Source organism: Alosa alosa, chromosome 7 (assembly GCF_017589495.1).
Source record: "Alosa alosa isolate M-15738 ecotype Scorff River chromosome 7, AALO_Geno_1.1, whole genome shotgun sequence".
Lineage (NCBI taxonomy): Eukaryota > Metazoa > Chordata > Actinopteri > Clupeiformes > Clupeidae > Alosa > Alosa alosa.
Window position 1 is genome coordinate 31,343,431 of NC_063195.1, and position 21,104 is coordinate 31,364,534.

The following is a 21,104-nucleotide window of genomic DNA, read 5'->3' on the forward strand; positions in this document are numbered from 1 at the left end:
TTTTCTTCGTGCTTAAGCCTGACAGGAAAGCTACCGGTAATGTATCTGAAGTTTAAGCTCGTTCGCGATGTAAAAAAAAAAAAAAAAACATTTTCAAGGACTGGTTTCCCAGAAGCCTCTTGTGTATCATCAGCACAAGGAGAAAAACAACGGGCCCATGAGCCGTGCACCAGCTATGCTGAGAAATGGGTCATCCAGCTATTATTCATGAAGAGTCATTTGTCAGCGGCCTGTGATAAGGTGTCAGAAGAAGTCTGCAGTGCTCGCGCCTAGTTAATACAGCACATTAAATCTGCATTTACTACTCTGCCCTCTGGTGCAGCAGACGGGTTTCTTTTTTTTTGCGTGACTCCCTCCTTCAGCTCTCCTGCTGCACGGGCCGAACATCACAATGTGGTTATTGGATAGTGTAAAATATTAACGGCGCTAATTACGCTAATTGGATTGGTTGTTCCTCTTTCAGGGAATCCTTCCCCCCCAGACGAGGCTAAACTAACTGAGGATGCTGCAGACATTAATCACCAAAACCAACCCCCACGCGCTCACCTCTCCCTAAATACACCAGAGCTACTGTAATTACTGTTACAAGATCTGGTGAACTCCCAGATAAATTTAATGAAAACAGGTCCGTGCTAAAATAGCCAGCATACAGTGCAGGCTACTTGGAGAAGCTAATATGCTAAAACACTTAGAAAAGTTTGCTAGCTTTTGACACTGACTGACCTTAAAAGCCCACGTGCTGGCAGACCATCCACAACACCCACACTGCAGGGGTGGACAGGCTGGGGGAGGGTAATAAAAAAATGAGGCGCTGTTGTTATGGTAAATATTCAAGACGACGGAGAGGCTAACGCCGCTGCACCGCGCCGAGTGGGTGATTCATGCCTTTCATTCACCCTTTCATCGGCAGAGTGCCCAAACAGGCCATGAAACGCGCTGCCGTCCACTCAGTCTGTCCTGCTCACCACTGACCTCCTCCTTCACCGCCCCCTTAAGTCCCGGAGAGTCCCGTCTCCCTTCTCTGCTTGATGTATGTTCTCTTTGTGGAGGCAGAAGCGGAACAGCAGAAAAATACACATAAAAACGTCCCATAAATTGTAATTGATTTTTTTTTATATAACATGCTATAAATCAATCAATAGCAGCAAGGTCAGTGTGGATGGATGGGAAATCATTTATTGTGCGAGGGAATGGTCCATCCACCGCACTGACCTGTGGGGTTATGTCTTCAACATTAGCCCGTGGATAGCACTCGTAATCCAGAATGGCTCATCCAGTCGATATGTCGAGCATACAATGGACCTTCCCACGTGTCGTAAAGCGCTCTGAGCCAATGAGATTTTCATTCCCATGGGTTTGCTGTGGGCGCCCGTGATCCATGTGAGCGCTGATTGCTAATGGCGCTAATGAAGCAAATAAAACATGATAGAGGCGGACGCCTCACTTGCCCTTTTATATATGCTTACATGCTGGTCTGTAATACAGCACCGGAGGACAAATGGCCTGGACTCCTCATTCCGCTACTTTTCTCATTAGCATGTCCACTATTCAGTCTGGCTAATGGCCTGCACATGTTTCCACACCAGACTGTGAAATCCCATTGGCACGGTACTGCATACATCAGCGAATTCCGCACTAGCCCGCCCTATAGAGTAGAATGGCTATCAAAATGTCAACTAGCCCGCCCTAGAATGGCTATCAAAATGTGATCGTCTCGTGCTAATTTGAATTATTTTTCCAGGGTTATTTTACGGCCTATTGAGCAGATAGACCTGACTGCCTCAGACATGTTCACTAAGTGTCTACGCACTGTGCAGCGGTGAAAAGGCCGCTCCTACCGTGTCACTTGTCTGTAGCTACCTGCGTGATATTGGCAGAGAATTTCACAGGTTATAAATCAGTGGCTCCTATTGTCTCCATGCGCGTCCAACTGAATTTCTTGCCATATACTGTAACTCTGCAGCAACTTTTTCTTATCTGTATTTAGCACCACAGCATGCCAGTGAAACATAGATCAACATCTCATGCAATATTCATGGTTGTGAGTTTTTTCCTTACAGTTTTGTCACCTGGGATGAAACACATCGTACATTATACAGAAAGCGTTAAATACATGAAATATTATTTTTTTCATATTTTCATGTGTCGAATATACAGTATAATCTGCAGGATGGCTCTGTAGTGACACAGATGGGGAATGTTTTAATGATGCTGTTTGCCCAGTCTGAGAGTACTGCAGTAGATGTTGGTAGGGGAAGGTGTTCCTGTGTCTGCTAATAGCTGTTTAATTGGTGTTGGTTCATAAAAACCGGGGGTCAGCAGTACTATCCAGAAACTGGAGTCGGCGTTAAGTAGCTGAAATCTGATGAAACAGCCCTTGTAATAAAATCTGGCCAAGTGTGAGCCAATAAAAAATACCCATTTTCCAAGGAGTCTTTGGCATCGGCATCGGCAGGCCTCTGGAGCCTTCGCCAGTGCTACTCTCACCGTTGCTGGGTTGCCTCTCCCATAAAACTCTCGCCGTTCTAAAGCTCAAGGACATGACCGCCGTCAACCGAGTGGCTCTTTGGTGACGACAATGCCATCAACAAAGAGGAAGAGGAAGATGATGATGATGATGATGATGATGATGATGTGACACGGTCTGTCACTGGGGCTGTGCTCTGACTGCTCTTTAAATGGTGTGAAACTTCTCATTAAATGTAGGCGTGGAGGTTTGAGAAGGTGACTTTGTCCCTCCCTCCGTCTCTCTCCCTCTATCTCTTCCACTCGCCTCCTCGGGCTGAGAGAGAGAGAGAGAGAGAGAGAGAGAGAGAGAGAGAGAGAGAGAGAGAGAGAGAGAGAGAGAGAGCCAGACATCACATGATGAGTTCATTTCTGTTTGGGGGACAAGTGCAGACATGACTGTCAGTCTGACTGGTGCAAGCAGTCACCATATTTGGCCTTGTTTAATGTGGACACATTGAAACACCGCCCACCCTGATTTGTTTTTCTTTAGAAAATGATTCATGTTTGGATCTAGACGTGGATCTTTTAGTAGTTATTTTAGACATTTTCTGAGCTGCTGAAATCTGTGAGTGAACTCTGGCAAACCTCCACCGTTTAGTATTCCTGACATCATGGTCCATCTCTGTAGTTGTTATGGACTGCTGTATATTAGCTGAGCTCACTGGCAGGTATTAAATCTCTTTGAAGTCATATTAATGGCCTGGTTATCGTGCTTCAGGCATTGTCATAGCTCCATGGCTTCTCAAGAGGTTTATGTCCTGTTGTAGATTTTTCTCTTTCTCTCCCTGTGTGTGTGTTGTGTGAGTGTGAGTGTGTGTGTGTGTGTGTGTGTGTGTGTGTGTGTGTGTGTGTGTGTGTGTGTGTGTGTGTGAGTGTGAGTGTGTGTGTGTGTGTGTGAGTGTGTGTGTGTGTGTGTGTGTGTGTGTGAGTGTGTGTGTGTGTGTGCGAGTGTGTGTGTGTGTGTGTGTGTGTGTATGAGTGTGTGTGCGAGTGTGTGTGTGACTTTCTCTGGCTCTTTATACGTTATTTATCAAATACACTTCTGTGACTGTATGTCTACCCATGTCAAGTGTGCATTACTGTGGGTGTGTTTGGTCTGTATTTGTGTGTGTGTGTGTGTGTGTGCATGTATCTGTTTGTGTGTATGTGTGAGGAAGAGAGAGAGTAATTTATGACATGAACATTACATGAGTAAATGTAGACAACAGACAGGAAAACAGCTAAATGAATCATTTTCTCCTCTCCTTGCTATCAGTGCCGCTAATGCCTCTCCCTCTCTTCTCTCTCTCCTCTCTCTTCTCTCCTCTCCTTCCTACTCTCCCTCTTTTCTCTCCTCTCCCTCCTCTCCCTCTTTTCTCTCCTCTCCTCCCTCCTCACCCTCTCTTCTCTCCTCTCCTCCATCCTCTCCCTCTCTCCATCTCCCTGGACCCCTCCGCCATCAGGCAGTAATGACAGTGAAAGCAAGCGTAACAAATGCAAATGGATGGTAATTCTCTTTTCCCCTGAAACATGGCTGATAAGCCATTACCTGTTCTGTGCCTTTGCCCCAGGCCTCCTCCTCCTCTTCCTTCACCTCTTTCTCCTTCCCCCTCTCCCTTTTTTAATTTCAGTTCTCCCTCACTCTCAACTAACCTTATTTTATTTCCTCACCTTCCACCTCATCTCTTTTCAGCCCCAATCAGTCTTTTCTGCCTCTCTCTCTCGCTCTCTCTCTCTCTCCCTCTCTCTCTCTCTCTCTCTCTCCATCTCTCTCTTTCTCTCTCTCGTTTCCTCTTCCTCTCCTCACTTCTACCTTCACCGGCTCTCCTGTAGCCCTCAGTAATCTGTCAGGCCCCTAATAACTTGCGGCCACTCTGCTGTAATTGACTTAATCTGCACAACGAGGCCGGTGACAGCGGGTGGTGATTTGCGACAAGCGGGCAGCAGTAGTGGCGGCAGGAGTGGGCGACGGGGCTGGGGACGCTGTCAGTCCCTGTCCCCTCCGGCCGTCTCTGTGCCTGATAAATCTCTTACGGCTCTTTAAAAAAAGAAAGAAAAAAACCCCCTGCTGGAGTCAGTGGCAAAAGCCCGTTATTAGGCCTGTCACCGTGGAGACAGCTCCCTCTCTACATCTGCACACCTGTGCCCTGAACTCCTCCGTTCTCTCGACCGGACGTTCCTTGAGTCCTCACCGTGCTAGCTTCTGGCCTCACTTGGAGCCGGGCAGGAGCCGACATGCTAGTAAGCGCTGCGAACAGGATTAAGTGCCGTTGACCACAGCATGGGAAAATGCCCTTGGCTTAGGGAGCTCAAGGTTAAAGCAGACTACTTCAGTGGGTGGTTTGGTTTGCACTCTGTGATTAAAAAAGAAAAACACCAAGCAATCATATTTTACCCCTTTTTCTCTGCAGTGTTTTTTTCTCATGATAATCCCTCCCTTCATGGTGGTAAGTGGGTAAGTGTGTGTGTGTGTGTGTGTGTGTGTGTGTGTGTGTGTGTGTGTGTGTGTGTGTGTGTGTGTGTGTGTGTGTGTGGTATGATATGCCCCTCGGTCTGATAGTTGGTAATCCCAGAGCAATGAGGCCACAGAACCTGGAGCAAATGAGGTAGAGCGCCGACCGAAAGAGAAAGAGAAGGTGAAAAGGAAATTAAACCCCTCTCCCCCTCCTCCTCCCCCTCCTCCTCCCCCTCCTCCCACCATCTCCTCCTCACTCCCCCTCCTCCATCCCTCCTCCTCCCCCTCCCCACTCCTCCTCCTCCTCCTCTCCCTCTTCACCCTTTGGCTGGCCGCCTTGGATGACCTCTTTAATTCTGCAGGTGAAAGCCATAACATCAGTCAGAGCCCGCTGTGGTCACAGATAATTGGCTCCATTGGAGCGAGCGAGACAACGTCAACATAATTTGTTCCCCTCTCTTTTCATAATCCCGGCCAGGGCGTCACACTATTATGTATCAAAGGTTAAAGCGTTGCCTGGACGTCAGCACGTCTGAGCCTCTGAGATGGACACGTAAGCAGGACTGTTTGGTCTTCCTTTCCTCCCTCGCATTTTTAACTTTTCAAAGTGTGTATCTGACCAGTTGGCCTATCCATGCTATTCTTTTCAAAGTGTTACGTTATCCCTTCTGGCACTTTTCTTTTCAAAGTCTTTAACTGACCAGTTATCTCATCTATAGTTTTACTTTTCAAAGAGTTTATGTGAATAATGGACCCTCCTTGTACTTTTGGTGTCTATGACCATTTTCTTCCATACTTTGCTTTTCAAAGCGCTCATTGGACCAGTTGTATTTAAGCCTGGAGACAAGGTCGTCAGGAGGGTTGTAAAAAGGCTGAGATCGGCGGGGTGGTGATCTGACAATTATGACTGAGTAATGACTCCTCCCTCACACGCCTCTTTTTGGCCCTTATGTAGTCCTTTTATGCCACATTAAAAGGCAAATGCAAATACCTTTCAATCACTGACAGGTAGAACCTTGCATATGAGGATCTGTTTTCGAGCACATTTCTAATGAAAAACTTGCCCACTCACTGTATTCCTTGCAAAGACAGATGTGACACAGTAGGGTATCTAACTGAGTGTTGAGTTCTGGGTTCAAATCTCACTCCCGCTCTCTGTTCACTTGTCTCCCCTCTGCAGTGATGGGTGTGGTGGAGTCACGCGGCGTGCTGCGGAAGATCAGCGACATGCTGGAGGTCATCATGAAGCGTGTCGACAGCCTGTCCCGGCTGGACAACACCAGCGACTCCCGCCGCCTGGAGGAGCTCAGCTCTGCCATTAACAGGTGGGTGTGTGAGCGTGAGTGTGCACGGTACGTGCACATATGCTGCTGCCTCTGGACTCTCTCAGGGTAACACATGGTGTATGAAATAAGCTGCAGTGCAACCCCTGTCCAAACCTTTGCTGATGAGGCCACTGCTGGCCTCGCATAGTTTCTAAGTGAATAAGTATTAAATTACCCCAGACTTCAGAAATGCTACCTCCAGCCTCCGTCTGTATCCTTAGGAGAGCGAGAAATGTTACACTGGTCCCCAGATCCCTGTTTCACATGCTACTGTGTCTCTACAGCAGGCAGCACGCAGTGTTCTCAAGCCCTTCTCCATCCAACCGTGTGGTTCATGATGAGACGCGGTGTCCAGGCTAGTCGCTCTACTGTGCTGTAGACTACTGTGCATTTCCTCCTGTGGTGTGAGGATTAGATTAGATGATGAAGCACTCCAGAAGAGTCATTGCAGCTGACAGAGCATTGTGTCATCCTGCTTGTGTCATCGTGCTGGTGTCTGCACTTCAACCTGAATAACACCCGAAGGTGCATAATAAGGCCAGACAGCTTGTTGTTTTTTCATGGACGTTTTTTATGAGTGTTTTATGATGTACTGTATGTGTGATGCCGCACCTAAAATTGAGTGTCGTGCGGGTTATGGCGAGGTGTCGCTCAGGATAACATTAATCAGCATTCGTGTGGTTTGTGAGCCGGTGCCACTGTTGCAGTAGTTAGACTCAGGCAGTTAGCTTAAGATGTAGAGAATGTTACAGATCCACTCTTCGTAACGAGCCATCTGCCTCATCAAGCTTATATTTGTTGTCATTTAATTAGGAGAATATTCACGCTCTGTGACTTTGCATTTCATGTCGGAAAAGAATTCGACACAGCAGTCAGAGATAGGGAGAGAGTGCCTGAGAGGTAGAGAGATGAAGAGAGAGAGAGAGAGAGAGAGAGAGAGAGAGAGAGAGAGAGAGAGAGGAGGCTGGGGAGTAACTGGCAAGATCTTCTTGATTGGTTAGCATTTTGTTTTCTTTTTTTTTTCCCCGCCATTATTATTATGACACTCTTCCTTTATAGAGGCTTCTAAAGAGTTGTCCGCTCTGGCGCCAGCCCCTCCTCACGGGAGCGCCTCCACTCACTTGCCATCTCTCATCTCCGGATTACTCACTTCCTCCGCACCGCGTGCCGCTCCCTCACAGAGAATGAGGGATGAGAAGAGAAAAGAAGGGGAAAAACAATGGAAGTAACAGTACTTCTGTTCTTGGACACAGAATTACATTTGCAATTTTTCAACATGCCGTAACCCTTTTTGTATCTCTTGTTGTGAACAAACTGAAGGCTACGTCATTCCTTTAGCAGTTATTTCACTCAAGCTAAAGTCCCGATCTCCCGGATGGATTTTCTTCCCTGTTCCGAAGGAAACACCTCCGGGGTTCTAACAGTATCCACATAGGCGCATCTGTAACTAGTTAGGTTTGCAGAAGTGTGATCAATATAAACTCATAGCATAGAATCAATGGTCTGTAATGCTCCACGCTCCATCAGGTAGGTAGGTACCTTGCTCAGGGATCAGGGTAATTACAGGAAGTTGGCTTTTTATTGCCTGCCCTAACAAGCTCTGGAGATGGGATCTTCAGGAGGAAGGGTGTCACGCACTGTTGCACCCTGCAAGGGCCCAGGCTTAAGATATGGGGGGAGGTGATATGGATGGGTCATCTCCTGCCCTGGCTGAGACCTGCTTTTTCTACTCGTTTGCTTTTCTTCCTCAACCCTCTCTGGTGGAAGATGGGGACAAGGGAGGAATCGGGGGACGGGGGGGGGGGGTTGAGCTTGGTAAGGGTTTCAGCTGAAGGGGTCAGTTGAGGTAATGGTGAAGGAACCGAGACTGCTGGGAAGGAAACCAGAATTCAGGCCCCTTTTCTTAATGGGGTGCCATGGCAGAGCACAAAAGCGAAGCCCCTGACAGAGCGCCCTGATTGGGCCGGCGCTGAGTGCCAGAGTCCCTTGGCGCGGCACCCTTCGCCCAGGATTAATGTAGCCCCAGCAGGGAAGCACGGCTATGTGACTCGGTTGCCATGCAAGACAAGCCATGTTTTCCTCTTCACTTCCTGCTCCCATAGAAACCCATTAAAAGCACCAGACTTTCCCCCTCCTGTCTCAAATCTGGGTCTTGGTGTTCCAGACAACAAATTAACCAATTAAAGTGATGTGTGGCATCGCATTCAATTATCAAGTGGCACACACATACACTAAAAATCGTATAGCATATCTTTGTAATAACCTGTCAGACTAATTCTTTCAGTGTAAGTTCAGCGATGAACTGAGTTGTTTATGAAACACATTTGCATGAAACACTTCTGTACCCTACATGTGCACTTGGCACAGGTTTTTGAGCAACATGTCAGTGTGTTGTTACACAAGACCTTCAAAACCAAATACAACCCTGTTGAAGATCCATGTCTTACCAAACACTGGTCATGGAGTCGATTTGTCGCTTTTGCATTTAGTTTCATTATTATTCTGTAGGCGCTTCAGTCTAACCATTAAAACAACACTGTCATAATCCCACAATCCCTCACATAACATTTGATGATATTATCATCATAATAATTTAATGATATTTGCTTGTTTTGCTATCCTGATCTAAACAAACACAGCAGTCGCCTCTGTCTAGCGTTTTGAATTGCATCGTTGCATTTAAAGCAAGTGCACATTTTCGAGTTCTGCAGATTGGAATTCCTCTGTTTCCCCATTGTGTTTAGTGCTGCTGCTAAAAAGGCCATGAATTAAGTAATGTTATTTGCTGACAAAAAAACACAATAGAATTACCACTAGACCATCCTATTTTTACACATTACGTATTATGCAAAAATGGTTACACTTAAGAAATAACATTCGACCTTCACTTTGAAAATCAGCGAGACTTTCAGAGGGCATTTGCTCTGTAGTTTGTTTTGCATGATGGCTCAAACACGGGCTAATTTCTAAGTCGTTAGCGTAGCCGCGATCGCATACCGTGGGCATTAGCGTTCTGGGAAGGCGAGGCTACGCTGATGCTCTGTGACATGGCCAGGGCTCCTCAGTGGGGAGGCTACATCGCGGTGGCTCCCCTGGCTAGTAGCGCCACTGATATGCCTCCCTCCCTCCCGCCCTCGCATGAGCCAACGAGACGCAATATCCGCGGCCTATATCTGAGATATGCCCGCAGGCCCCGTATTTGTGCAGCGCAGAGGAATTTGAGGAAAGAGAAAGGAAGGAACAAGCGAGGAGAAAGAGAGGTAGAGAGAGAGAAATAGACTGAGGGAGAGAAAAAAAGAATGAGAGAAGGGGAAAGTGATGGAGAATGAGAAAGAAAGAGAATGAGACGGAGGAGAGAGAGAGAGAGAGAGAGAGAGAGAGAGAGAGAGAGCAAAAGCTCTCTTTACCACCAAATCTGGCTGTTTCCTCTGCGGGCTGTGTGGCCTGATGAGTCGTCTGTGAGAGCGGGCGGCTCCATCACATTACTGTAAGCCCTGGCAATAGCATCAGCCCCCCTCTCCTGTCTGCCCATTAGCGCCTAATAAGCCTCGCAGAGCTCTATAGCAACGCAAGGGGGGAAAAACTCTCTTTTTCTGTTCAGCCAATCCCTTTGAAGGCACGGATATAAGCTTGTGGCGTGCCCCCATCACCGAGACTAGCGTGATTTGCTAGTTAGCGTCACACAATTGGCGTCCATGACGACAGCGAACGTGTGAAACGCTCCCGGCCTCTCTGACAGACAGGATTGTACTTAAGCCGTCCCCCTTTCTGCCTCTCCAACTCCTTCTCCCCATCCCTCTCCCTCTCTCAGCCCCAGGGCTGAAGTTGTCGTCTAAAGCCTCACAGCTCACGTAGCTCGCTAGCACTGTTTTGGACAGCAAGCTAATCACTGAGAACCTTTAGTGCCCATGCTCAAGAGTGAGCAGAGGAGTTAGGCTGTCAGTATTGTTAAGCTGCTCCTTGTTCTTACTCCACCTCTCCAGCGTACAGTTCAGTTCTTGACATTTACTTCCATGTACCTGACAGACAGTGACACTACCTATGGCATACACGCGCAATCTGCCATTATCTGACATTTAGGGAATGTTATTTTCGAGCAGCAGATTTTGTGAGCGATGGGCTTGACTGTGGCGAGCTATTGAACACGCTGTGTGTCCTTGGACGTGTGTCCATGTGTCATACTGTGTGTCCTGACAAAGACATACAGGTACATGCTGCATACACACACTAGCCACCACTTTCCTCCCTTTGTCTGTCTCTCTCTCTCTCTCTCTGTTGTTCTCTCTCTTGCTGTGCCCCCTTCCTACTGTGTCTTTCTCCAACTAGTTAATCTTCTTTCTGTTCTCCTGTGGTGGCTGCTGGTGACCAGCCGGGTGGATTGAAGCTGGCGCTGGGGTGGGGGGGTCGCCCGGGTGGCAGAGAAAGTGCAGCCCTCAGCAAGCGGCAAGACCCAGAGAGGCCCCCCCAAGGGTCCACTCCAGCCCAGCCCAGCCCAGCCCAGCCCGACAGCCTACTCTTAGGAAGGTCATTGTGGGCCACTCCAGGGGACTCTCTCTCGAACAGCTGTAGAAAGTGGGTCTGTGCTGAACAGCACCAGGGGGGGACTGGCTCAACTAAAAAAGATAATTAAGGATTTTCTCTCTGAAATAAGGCACTGGAGGGAGCTGTTTAATTTGTAGTTTGTTTTCAAAAGAAAAAGGAACTTGTCACCAATAGGACCCTGTGGCCTCTAAAGGGGGACATCAGTGTCATTTGGCAGAGTGAGACGTATAGATTCTATATGCAGAGGCCAGGGAGATGTATGATAGAGAGGCGTCCATCAGGAGGAGTGCCCCTGAGAGGGGAGGGCTGGACAACATGATCACTTTTTAATAGTGTGCAGAGTGCTGCTACGGCTGAAAAATGGTGGTTGAAAGTAGCTGGCACCGTAACATTTTGCTCATAAAAATTGTGCGAGGCCCAGGCAGGTCATGAAGAGTGCTGCCTGGAGATGGTGGCATGCTTATTTTGAATACTTTGTTCCCAGTCCGGAGGCAAGGTTATTAAAATACAGAGTTCAACAACCACCACCCCCATACACACTTTTAAAAGAGTAACACTACGATACATTCTAACTTATTTATAAATGTTCCAAAGGGGTAGCACGGCAAATTATGGCATTAATGGGCTAAAGTAGGCCAAATAGGTTCCATGTCCATTCTGAAATGAGTAGCAGCTAGGTCAAATAGGGATAGAGAGATCATTTCAGAGATCAAGCAAGGAAATAGAACACACTCTAGATAAGGGAAGTACTGTATGGATAAATGAAGTAAAATAATAATTGTGTTTAGTAAATGTGTTTTGTTTCAGTGTGTCAGTCATATTTCTTTATGTTGACTTAATAAAGACACAAATACATAAACAGTCTTGTTATATCTCGTTTGGGACAATGTGTGCGTATTTAGGTTTCCGACATGATCTATGTGATCTTCCGACGTCACTACTTTTAGTTAATGCTGCCATTTTGAGAGGCAAATAAACATTTCATTGTAGCTTACTATGGTCCAACAAAATTGTTGTGTCACAATCGGAGTAGCATCCTAAATGGGTTTAGCAGTTCAGCCATTCCCACAACACTCAAACTCATAAATTCAAACTACTTCAGACCACTGTGTGGATTTCAAGCTACATACTGTAGTTTTAGATAATCTACTCACACAATTAACAATAACCTTGGATGTGTAGATACAACCTAATCACCATCAGTTCTATTCTAATGCATCTGAAACCTGCATAAACCCCTCGGCTTCGCACCTCGGCGTCCGCAATGGTAAATACGGGCACCGGAACTTTTCCCTCATAAAAACAGCGAGGCTCAGACAGTTTGTGCAGCACTGTGTTTTGTGGTGGTGGCTTGTTTATTTTGAATTCTTTGTTTGCGCATGACCTTTCCTGTGATCACCAGACAGAGTGAAAAGACATGAAACTGAAAGGGCTTTTAAAGAATGTTCTAATTTATCATGTGCTGAACAAGCATCTCCACGCGTGCCAAAAATGGGAATATTACTGGGCCAAAATTTCTTTTATTTTAGTTCCCTTACAGACTTACAGACCCTACAATGCCTTGACTCCTAAACATGTAGCAAAAACCTCTTTTGTTTGTGTTGTGTAAACTGCAGACTTCAGCTTCAGTGAATTTCATTGCCACTGGATCTGATAATTCCTTGTTTGAGACCTAATGCTAAACACAGACCAATTATCTCTCTTTCTCTCTCTCTCTCTCTCTCTCTCACTCTCTCTCTCTCTCACACACACACACACACACACACACACACACACACACACACACACACACACAGCCATAGAGCTGGGGAGGGGGAGAGGAATTTAACTTTTTAACTCTCTCAGTTTCCCACCAAACAAGAGTTCTCACTTAAGCTGCGTGTCACCCCAGGCCTGCTGCTACCTCACAGCATTACGCTTCGCTTCACACTCCCCCTGTCAAATGGCCCTTTTAAGGCCAGTATCTCTCCCTGTCCATCTATAAAAGCCCCTCTCGAACATGCTCGCTCGCTCTGTTTGCCCAGTCTTATGGCTAGCCACAAAACGGGGGAGTAACTCTTATCCCCGAGCACAAATTGTATCGACAGTGTGGGACCTTTTCTATTTCACGCTTCATCCAAGTGCCTCGCAATTAGCATCTGCAACATTTAATGAGTTCTTTTTAAAGGAGGGGAGCAGCCGGGAAAGTTTCATAAGAAGTGGCTTGTTAGCTAATCTCTTTAGTAGCCTTGTAGCATCACGTTGGACGAATTACAACGTGTATTGACTTGCAAGTATTGAGCTGCGGGTAATTTGATTTGTTTGCGGGGATTTATTCGCCACGCTTTCAAGTTCTGTGCACTCCGCTTCCAGGTATCTTGCCCTCCCTGCTCTGGAGTCATGATGTAGTTCTTTTTGAAACTGCTTACTGGTGTTTCTTGAGAGTCCACCTAACTGATTCAATTTTCTCAGGGTCTAGTCAATAGGCCTACAGTACTTATGATTCCCATAAGTTTACAGTGTAGCCTGCTCATTGTTTCAGTTCATATGCTAATTATGCTAAGGGTTACTGTCTGTGAACTTGATGCACACGGATTGAAAGACCTTAATTGTTCGAGTCAGGCCAATGTGCGTGGGTGTGTGCTATGCCCACCCCCCACCCCTCTCTAATGATGACCTCACTGACCCCACCCAGGCCTGAGTACTAGTCTCCCTGGGCCACTTGAGTTACATATGCATGTGCTGATCTCCCCACATGTTTTTAGCTAGCAGCCCACTCAGTTGACTCACTGGTTTAACCTGAAGCGCAATGTGTGCCTCACTGGAGTTTAATCTGCCAACAGAAAACAAATGCAGCATAAATAATATCATTATGTAACATCTCCTTGTCAGTTATATATATAAAGTGTGTGTGTGTGTGTGTTTTAAACGCTCAGGATTCAGCCAGCAGGACTGGTGGAGCGCATTCAGGCCATCGCCCAGAACGTCTCCAACATGGCGGTGCGTGTGGAGCAGATTCTACAGAACAGCATGGCAGCAGGGAGAGGTTGGTTTGCACCACCATAAACTACAACCCACCATGACTGAACAACATAACCCACCATCACTGGACAAGTTAACCCATCATCACTGGACAACATAACCTACCATCACTAAACTACATAACCCACCATTACTGAACTACATAACCCACCATCACTAAACTACAACCCACCATCATTGAACTACATAACCCACCATCACTGAACAACATAGCCCACCATCACTAAACTACAACCCACCATCATTGAACTACATAACCCACCATCACTGAACAACATAACCCACCATCACTAAACTACAACCCACCATCATTGAACTACATAACCCACCATCACTGAACAACATAACCCACCATCACTAAACTACAACCCACAATCATTGAACTACATAACCCACCATCACTGAACAACATAACCCACCATCACTAAACTACAACCCACCATCACTGAACAACATAACCCACCATCACTAAACTACAACCCACCATCACTGAACTACATAACCCACCATCACTGAAATACATAACCCACCATCACTGAACTACATAACCCACCATCACTGAACAAGTTAATCCATCATCACTGAGCTACATAACCCACCATCACTGAATTACATAACCCACCATTAATGAACTACACAGTGCACCATCAGTGAAGTACTTAACCCACCATCATCACTGAACAATATACAGTAACCCACCATCACTGAACTACATAACCCACCATCACTGAACTACATAACCTACCATCACTGAACAAGTTATACCACCATCACTGAACTACAACCCACCATCATTGAACAACATAATACACTATCACTGAGCTACATAGCCCACCATCACTAGACTGCATAATCCACAATCACTGAACTGCATTAGCCTCTATCACCGAACTGCATAAACCTCTTGTATTTTGCAGATAACACTTTTTTTGCCATGTTTAATGCTGACTTGGCTATCTTTATGGTCTAGCATTATCATACAAATTGTTGCCTGGGCCCGCTTGTTGTTTTCTTGTCTGATGTTCTTCATGTAGAATTGGATTCCTATGGTTACAGATGGCGTGTGGGGCGAACAGCTCTTCCTTTCGAGCCTAATCTATCGGCCGCCCGTAGACGCTTGCTCATGTGGAAAAAAGGAAAGCCGCGGTTTTGAGGGATGGGGCCTCGCTCTGTGATTTGTAGAGCAAATTCCCTTAATGTGAGGAAATAAATGCAGTCCGTGCCACTATAAAAACAAATTAAGCACGCTGTGGCAGGCACCCAGTGGGGTGCTTGATTCAATGGAGTTTGAAGTCAACCCCGCAAAATCCATTCCATTCGTCCGCTTTATGGCTCTCCTCCCATGCCGGGACAGAGGCCGTGTCCTCCGCTGGTGTGCTTTAATCATGGCATAAATAATTCTCGCCGCAGCCAAGTTCATGCAGATGCATTTTTCCTTCTTGACGTTTTTTTCACTTCCTTCCTTCCATCCTTACTTCCTACCTTCCTTCCTCTTCCTCCTCCTCCTCCTCCTCTCCTGCATCCCGTGGCTCCATCAGAGATCCTGAGATGCAGTGCTTGAATCTTCTCCCCACTTTCTGTTTGTGTGGGGGAAAAAAAGAGGTTTGGTGTGCAGTGTGTTTGGTGTGCAGTGTGTTTGGTGTGCAGTGTGTTTGGTGTGCAGTGTGTTTGGTATGCAGTGTGTTTGGTATGCAGTGTGTTTGGTGTGCAGTGTGTTTGGTGTGCAGTGTGTTTGGTATGCAGTGTGTTTGGGGGGAGGAAGATTGATGGAGGAGCGGAAAGGGGGGAGAGTGCTGGCATGACGTCGAAACATGATTCGCTTGTGACTCACAGACGCGCGTGCGAGGCGAACATGTCTTTATAGCCCTTTTAAAAAAATATATATATTTTTTCATTTCAACACTTGATTGGGATTTATCTAGTTAGCGCTTTTAATTGTGGCAGCGGCAGTAATGAAGTGGAACGGCGTGACCTGTGTGGGCAGGCAGGAGGAGCCCGGTCTCTCGGCCTTTCATTAGGGAGATGAAACGCACAGCACAGGAGCTCTGAGATGCAATAGGAGCACCATCATCAATCTACCAACCTACTCTCCTCTGTGCCCCCCCACACACACACACACACACACACACACACACACACACACACACACACACACACACACACACACACACACACACACACACACACACACACACACACACACACACACACACCCTTTCCTCAGCAGCCCGTGCCTACTCTGAGGCCTGTTAGCCAACTCAGTGAAGCAATTAATGTGATGACTGCAGTCCCAATGACCAAATCATTTGGGATCTGACTTTCACTCGTTCTCTCTCCTTTCTTTCTTTCTCTTTCTCCAGAGCAGTTTGCTGCACAGGGCAGATGTCTCTAAAGTGAGGTCCTTCCTTTGTCTACTTTCAGAGCACCGTTTTCCATCAACCATTTTTCTCTATGAAACGTGTTATATGGATGATGTGACAAGTCAAGGTCTAATATTAGACGCCGTTGAAATTATTCTTTTCCGCACCAGAGCACTCCCACTGCTCCCTATGTGGCAACAGCTACAGAATATATGTCTGAATTAATATAGTATGCTCTGTACCGGGATATTATATATCTCAGTAGCAGCCAGTGCATCGTGTACCATGCAGGGAGTCTGAGGGAGTGGTCGTAAATCTCCATCAAATTCATCCATGTTGCCCCAGTGACACCATCATGCATCTTTATGAGGTCGATTCAATGGGACTAAGATGTCCTCTCTCTCTCTCTCTCTCTCTCTCTCTCTTTCCCTCTCTTTCTCTCTCTCTAGCTGTCAGAGATGGAACGGTGGGCCAGTGTGAAGTTCCGCGAGATCCCCGCTACCCTGACTGTCCTGGCAAAGTGGATGTAAGTTGCCTTCTTATCACGTTAATAAATTGTTGATTGAATGTATTAATGAATTCATTAGTTAATTAATGGGTGGATTTATACAGAACCGTCAGGGCCCCTTCTAGACTACACAATAAATGGGGACTCATAATAAATAACCCATAATAAATGGGGACTCAACTCACATCGTCTTAAATTTCACATATTCTCACCCAGAAGTCCTGTATTAATTTGGCTGAAAGAGTTTAATTCAGACTGATTATACATGAATTACAGTACATAGCCTCAGGATATCCAAACATGCTCTGAGAGATCTACATTGCCGCTGGTTTTAGTTGCCACTCTAATCAAACAGCTGGTTGTGAGGCTGTGAGAGTACTGCAGTACCACTACTGAGGGCGGCCCTTGATTAGTCTGATCAGCTGAATCCAGCAAGTTGTATTTGGGTTGCAACTAGCCGCCAGTCCACATCCAATTTGTCTCCAGAAGTGAACTTGGAGTCTTCACTGGTCCCGTGAGACAAGTTGCAAGTTGGATCCTAAATACAACTTATTTAATTCAGCTGATCAGGCATATTGAGAGCCTTATTAGTGATATTGACTTCTACTGTATATTTACTCACAATGTCAGTCGTGGTCCTTAGTTGTCTACAAATTGGGCAAACAGACTTTTAAACTTCAACAATTTTGCATTCGATATGTTAAACATGTATTGATGTCCGGTCAGACATCAATACATTTGGGCTATTTGTGTCTGTTCCCAAAACAACAAACTCAAGGCAAATGAAAAGCTGTTTGTGAAAAACATTTATCTTTGTCTGTTAATTTGAAAGCTCCTCTGGTTGAAAAGTCTTGTTTGCAAGAGAACTTCTACAGTACATACGTAGATGGGTTTTAGCATTGTCCACTCCAGATGCAGGCCTTGTGCTCTGGTGTAGTTTGCTGATTCCTACCACACTCTTCTGTTTCAGTGGATGCGGGCCAGGTGGACCTCGGACCCATGCTACGCCTTCTACGGGGTGGACGGCTCGGACTGCTCCTTCCTCATCTACCTGAGCGAGGTGGAGTGGTTCTGCCCCCCCACTGGCCTGGAGGAACCACACCACCGTCACCACTGTTGTCAAGAAGAGCTCCACCAAGAGACAGGTGAGTGCACTGCTCACCCAGGCACAAGTTGACCGCACAAGCAGGATCAAGTGATGACACAAAGACCTGCCGCAGCACCTTGTACACTTGCATTCTGTTTCCTGTCATGGTCTAGGTTTTGGGGTGGTTACTCTTATGACTACCTATCATTTTGAATGTATTTGCCATGGTTGTTGTGTCGCACAAGTACGCTCTCAGGAGATAGTACCTCTGATTAGTACACTCAAGTGCCTCTATTAGTTACCTCTACTGTCTCTAAACATCAGACAGTTTATGCCAACCTTGGAGCGCAGCACTAGATTCAGTATGCAGAGCACCAGAGTGTTGTTGTCTCAGAGCACTGGCAGATGCTTTGTCCCATATGAGTCCGGTTCCACATGCAGGTTGGGCTGGAGGGCTGTGTGCCAGCAACCTGTGCCCTCGCCATCAGCAGGAGGTCACAGGGTCACGCCCAGCCACCTGTGCCCTCGCCATCAGCAGGAGGTCACGGGGTCAAGCCATGCCGCCTCAACCCTTGTGCCGGGGCTCAGGGCCTCACCTGGAGCGTGTGTGTTTCATGCGGTCATGTGGAGGTCATCCAAATGGATGCACACGGCGTGCGCACCAGTGTTGTCCTCTGCCTGACCCGGGGGCTCAGTGGAGAGTTCTTTTCACTCGGTCATTCTTTTCTCTTATGGCCTCGTTTCCCGGTTCCCTCTTCCTGGGCGGTCGGTTCCCTCTCTGTTCCTTCCTCCCTTTTATCCCTCTATCCCTCCATCTGAGATCTGAAAATTCTTAGATTTTCTCTACCCCACTCTCTCTTTCTCTCTATGTCTCTCTACAGCTCCTGTTTCTCCCTCTCTCTCTTTTTTCCGCTCTCTCTCTCACCCCCCCCTCTCTCTCCCCCTCTCTTAGTAATTTTCTCTCTGTCTCTCCGTTCAGCTGCACCTCTCTTGCTGGCCTTTGAGAGCTCTGCGTGTGAGGCATAAATGAGCTCTAATTTTAATTCCTCATGCAGCCAAAAATCCCTGGTGCTATTTTCAGAAATGTGATTTTTTAGGGCTTAAAGCGGCGGTGGTGGTGGATGATGCTGGTGGTGGTGATGAACAGTCCCCACGCCCTGCTCGCTTCCTCTAAGATCCCACGGTGTGTGGTGGTGTGGCTCACAGAACAGTCCCCACGTCTCTGTTCTGTTCGCTCACAGAACAGTCCCCACGTCTCTGTTCGCTCTCTAAGACCCTACGGTTTGTGGTGGTGTGGCTCACAGAACAGTCCCCACGTCTCTGTTCGCTCTCTGAGGCCAGAGCCGAAGGGAGCGGAGAGACTGAACGTGGCCTTTTTGTTTCAGAGATAATGATGTGTGCCTTAGTGTGTGTTTGTGTAGGTCGTGTCAGGTTTAACTGTGTTTGTCTTTTGCCAATCCCCTGTGTGTGTGTGTGAGTGTGTGTGAGTGTGTGTGTGTGTGTGTGTGTGTGTGTGTGTGTGTGTGTGTGTGTGTGTGTGTGTGTGTGAGTAGTGTGTGCCTGCCTATAAAATGCTCTGGCGAGTCTCCCAATCACAGGGCTTTTGTGATCCAGATCGTTTGTTCTTCATTTTATCGTGTCTACGAGGAGTGTGTGTGTGTGTGTGTGTGTGTGTGTGTGTGTGTGTGTGTGTGTGTATATGTGTATGTTTGTGTGTGTGTGTGTGTGTGTGTGTGTGTGTGTGTTTGTATGTGTGTGTGTGTGTGTGTGTGTGTTCTCTATGTTCTGTATATTTCTCTGCTCTCTGTGCATCTGTGTACACACTCTCTCTGTGTGTGGGCTCTCACACAACTCCCCCTCTGTCTGTAAATGTAAACGTGTTGGCGAGCCACCCAAACCAGGGGGACTCTGTGATCCAGATATGCCGGCCTCAGTTTCACACGGCTCAGCAGAGCGGCTGCTCCGCCGGTCCCCATCCCCCGGTAGTCAGGGCGATACCCGCTGAGCTGATTACACAGGTATTTACTCAATGCCTCCGTCAGCGACACACTAGCCCTCTGGGGAGCCGATGGAGAACCTAATGTCTCCCTTGCTCTCAGTCTCCTGAGAGGACGAGAGAGAGAGATAGAGGGAGAGAGAGGGAAAGAAAGAAAGAGATAGAGGGAGAGAATGAGAGAGAGGAGAGGGGGAGGTAGGAGAGATGGAGGTGCATCTGTAGTGTGATCACGTACTGGGTTAGCGGACCTGATTACACAGGTAGTTATCGTATGCCACATCAGTGATACCCCCCTTTGGAACCGTATGTTTTCTAAATACCTGAGATACGGCGCGAGAGAGCAAGGGGTAAAGAGAGAGTGGGACGAAGATATGGACAACCGCTGGAGTTGCATCTGTTCTGAGATCAGCCAGTATCTCGCGTTTTACATGCCAACGAAGCGCATACGAAACCCATGTTTGTTTGTTGCCTACACACAACACTTCACACATTTCTCATACATAACATTAAGACGAGGATGAGCCAAGTTATCACAGATAGGAGCGTGGGTGTAATTTCATCTCCATTCCTGTTTACCCCTCCAAGCCTCACCGTGGAAGAATTGATTTCACCCGCAAGGCATAAATCCATTCAGCTCCTGCGCTATGACACTTTGGGTTTTGATCATTGTGATGTAGTGGGATTCATTATGCATGGGGATCGGGCTGATTAAAGTATATTTCCCTATTGGTTTATGTCATTTGTTTTTAAAAAAAGCTAAGTGCATTATCTTGTATTTTTGTTCCTCGCCGTAGGTCTTGGAGGGAGATGAGTGATGATATAGCGATTGCAATCCAGGCTTTATTAAATGTGTTAGCTAGCAGGCTTGATGGTTGCTTGGGAGGGAGCTTTTTGCATAGACTGCCATTGGCCCATCTCTCCACACATTTCTTTCTTGACTTTGTCTTACTCTCTTCCTCTTCCTCTGTTCCTCTCTTCCTCCTCCTCCTCCTCCCTCTCCTCCTCCTCCTCATCCTCCTCTCTCTCACATACCAATCCAGGGAAAATTGTGTATTATGTCAGTAAGTATAGTATGTAGTGTTCAAAATAGGTTATGAATAAGGAAATCAAGCAACAAATAACAAATTAACAAAACAAATGAAAACAAAAAATCTTTTAGCTCGCCTGCTGCGAAGCCATAGCATACTGGCTTAGCGATCGGATAGAGATGTTTGGGCTCACAGAAGTCTTCTCTCTCTCTCTCTTTCTTTTTCTATTTATATCTCTCTCTCCCCCCCCCTGCAGGCTGCCTTCCAGACGACTCTTGGCGTCTCTGCTGGAGCA

General features: G+C 46.9%; 1 protein-coding gene across 1 annotated transcript in view; it reads left to right on the forward strand.

Annotated features, from left to right (window-relative positions):
- LOC125298356 (alpha-1,6-mannosylglycoprotein 6-beta-N-acetylglucosaminyltransferase B-like) overlaps positions 1–21,104 on the forward strand; it is a 137,783-nt gene that overhangs the window by 34,261 nt on the left and 82,418 nt on the right. The window contains 7 exon segments of the mRNA XM_048249059.1: positions 6,123–6,267; positions 13,725–13,834; positions 16,640–16,716; positions 17,669–17,773; positions 17,775–17,843; positions 21,066–21,092; positions 21,094–21,104. The exon segment at positions 21,094–21,104 is cut by the window's right edge and continues 127 nt beyond it. Of these exon segments, the coding sequence (XP_048105016.1) occupies positions 6,123–6,267; positions 13,725–13,834; positions 16,640–16,716; positions 17,669–17,773; positions 17,775–17,843; positions 21,066–21,092; positions 21,094–21,104 (544 nt within the window).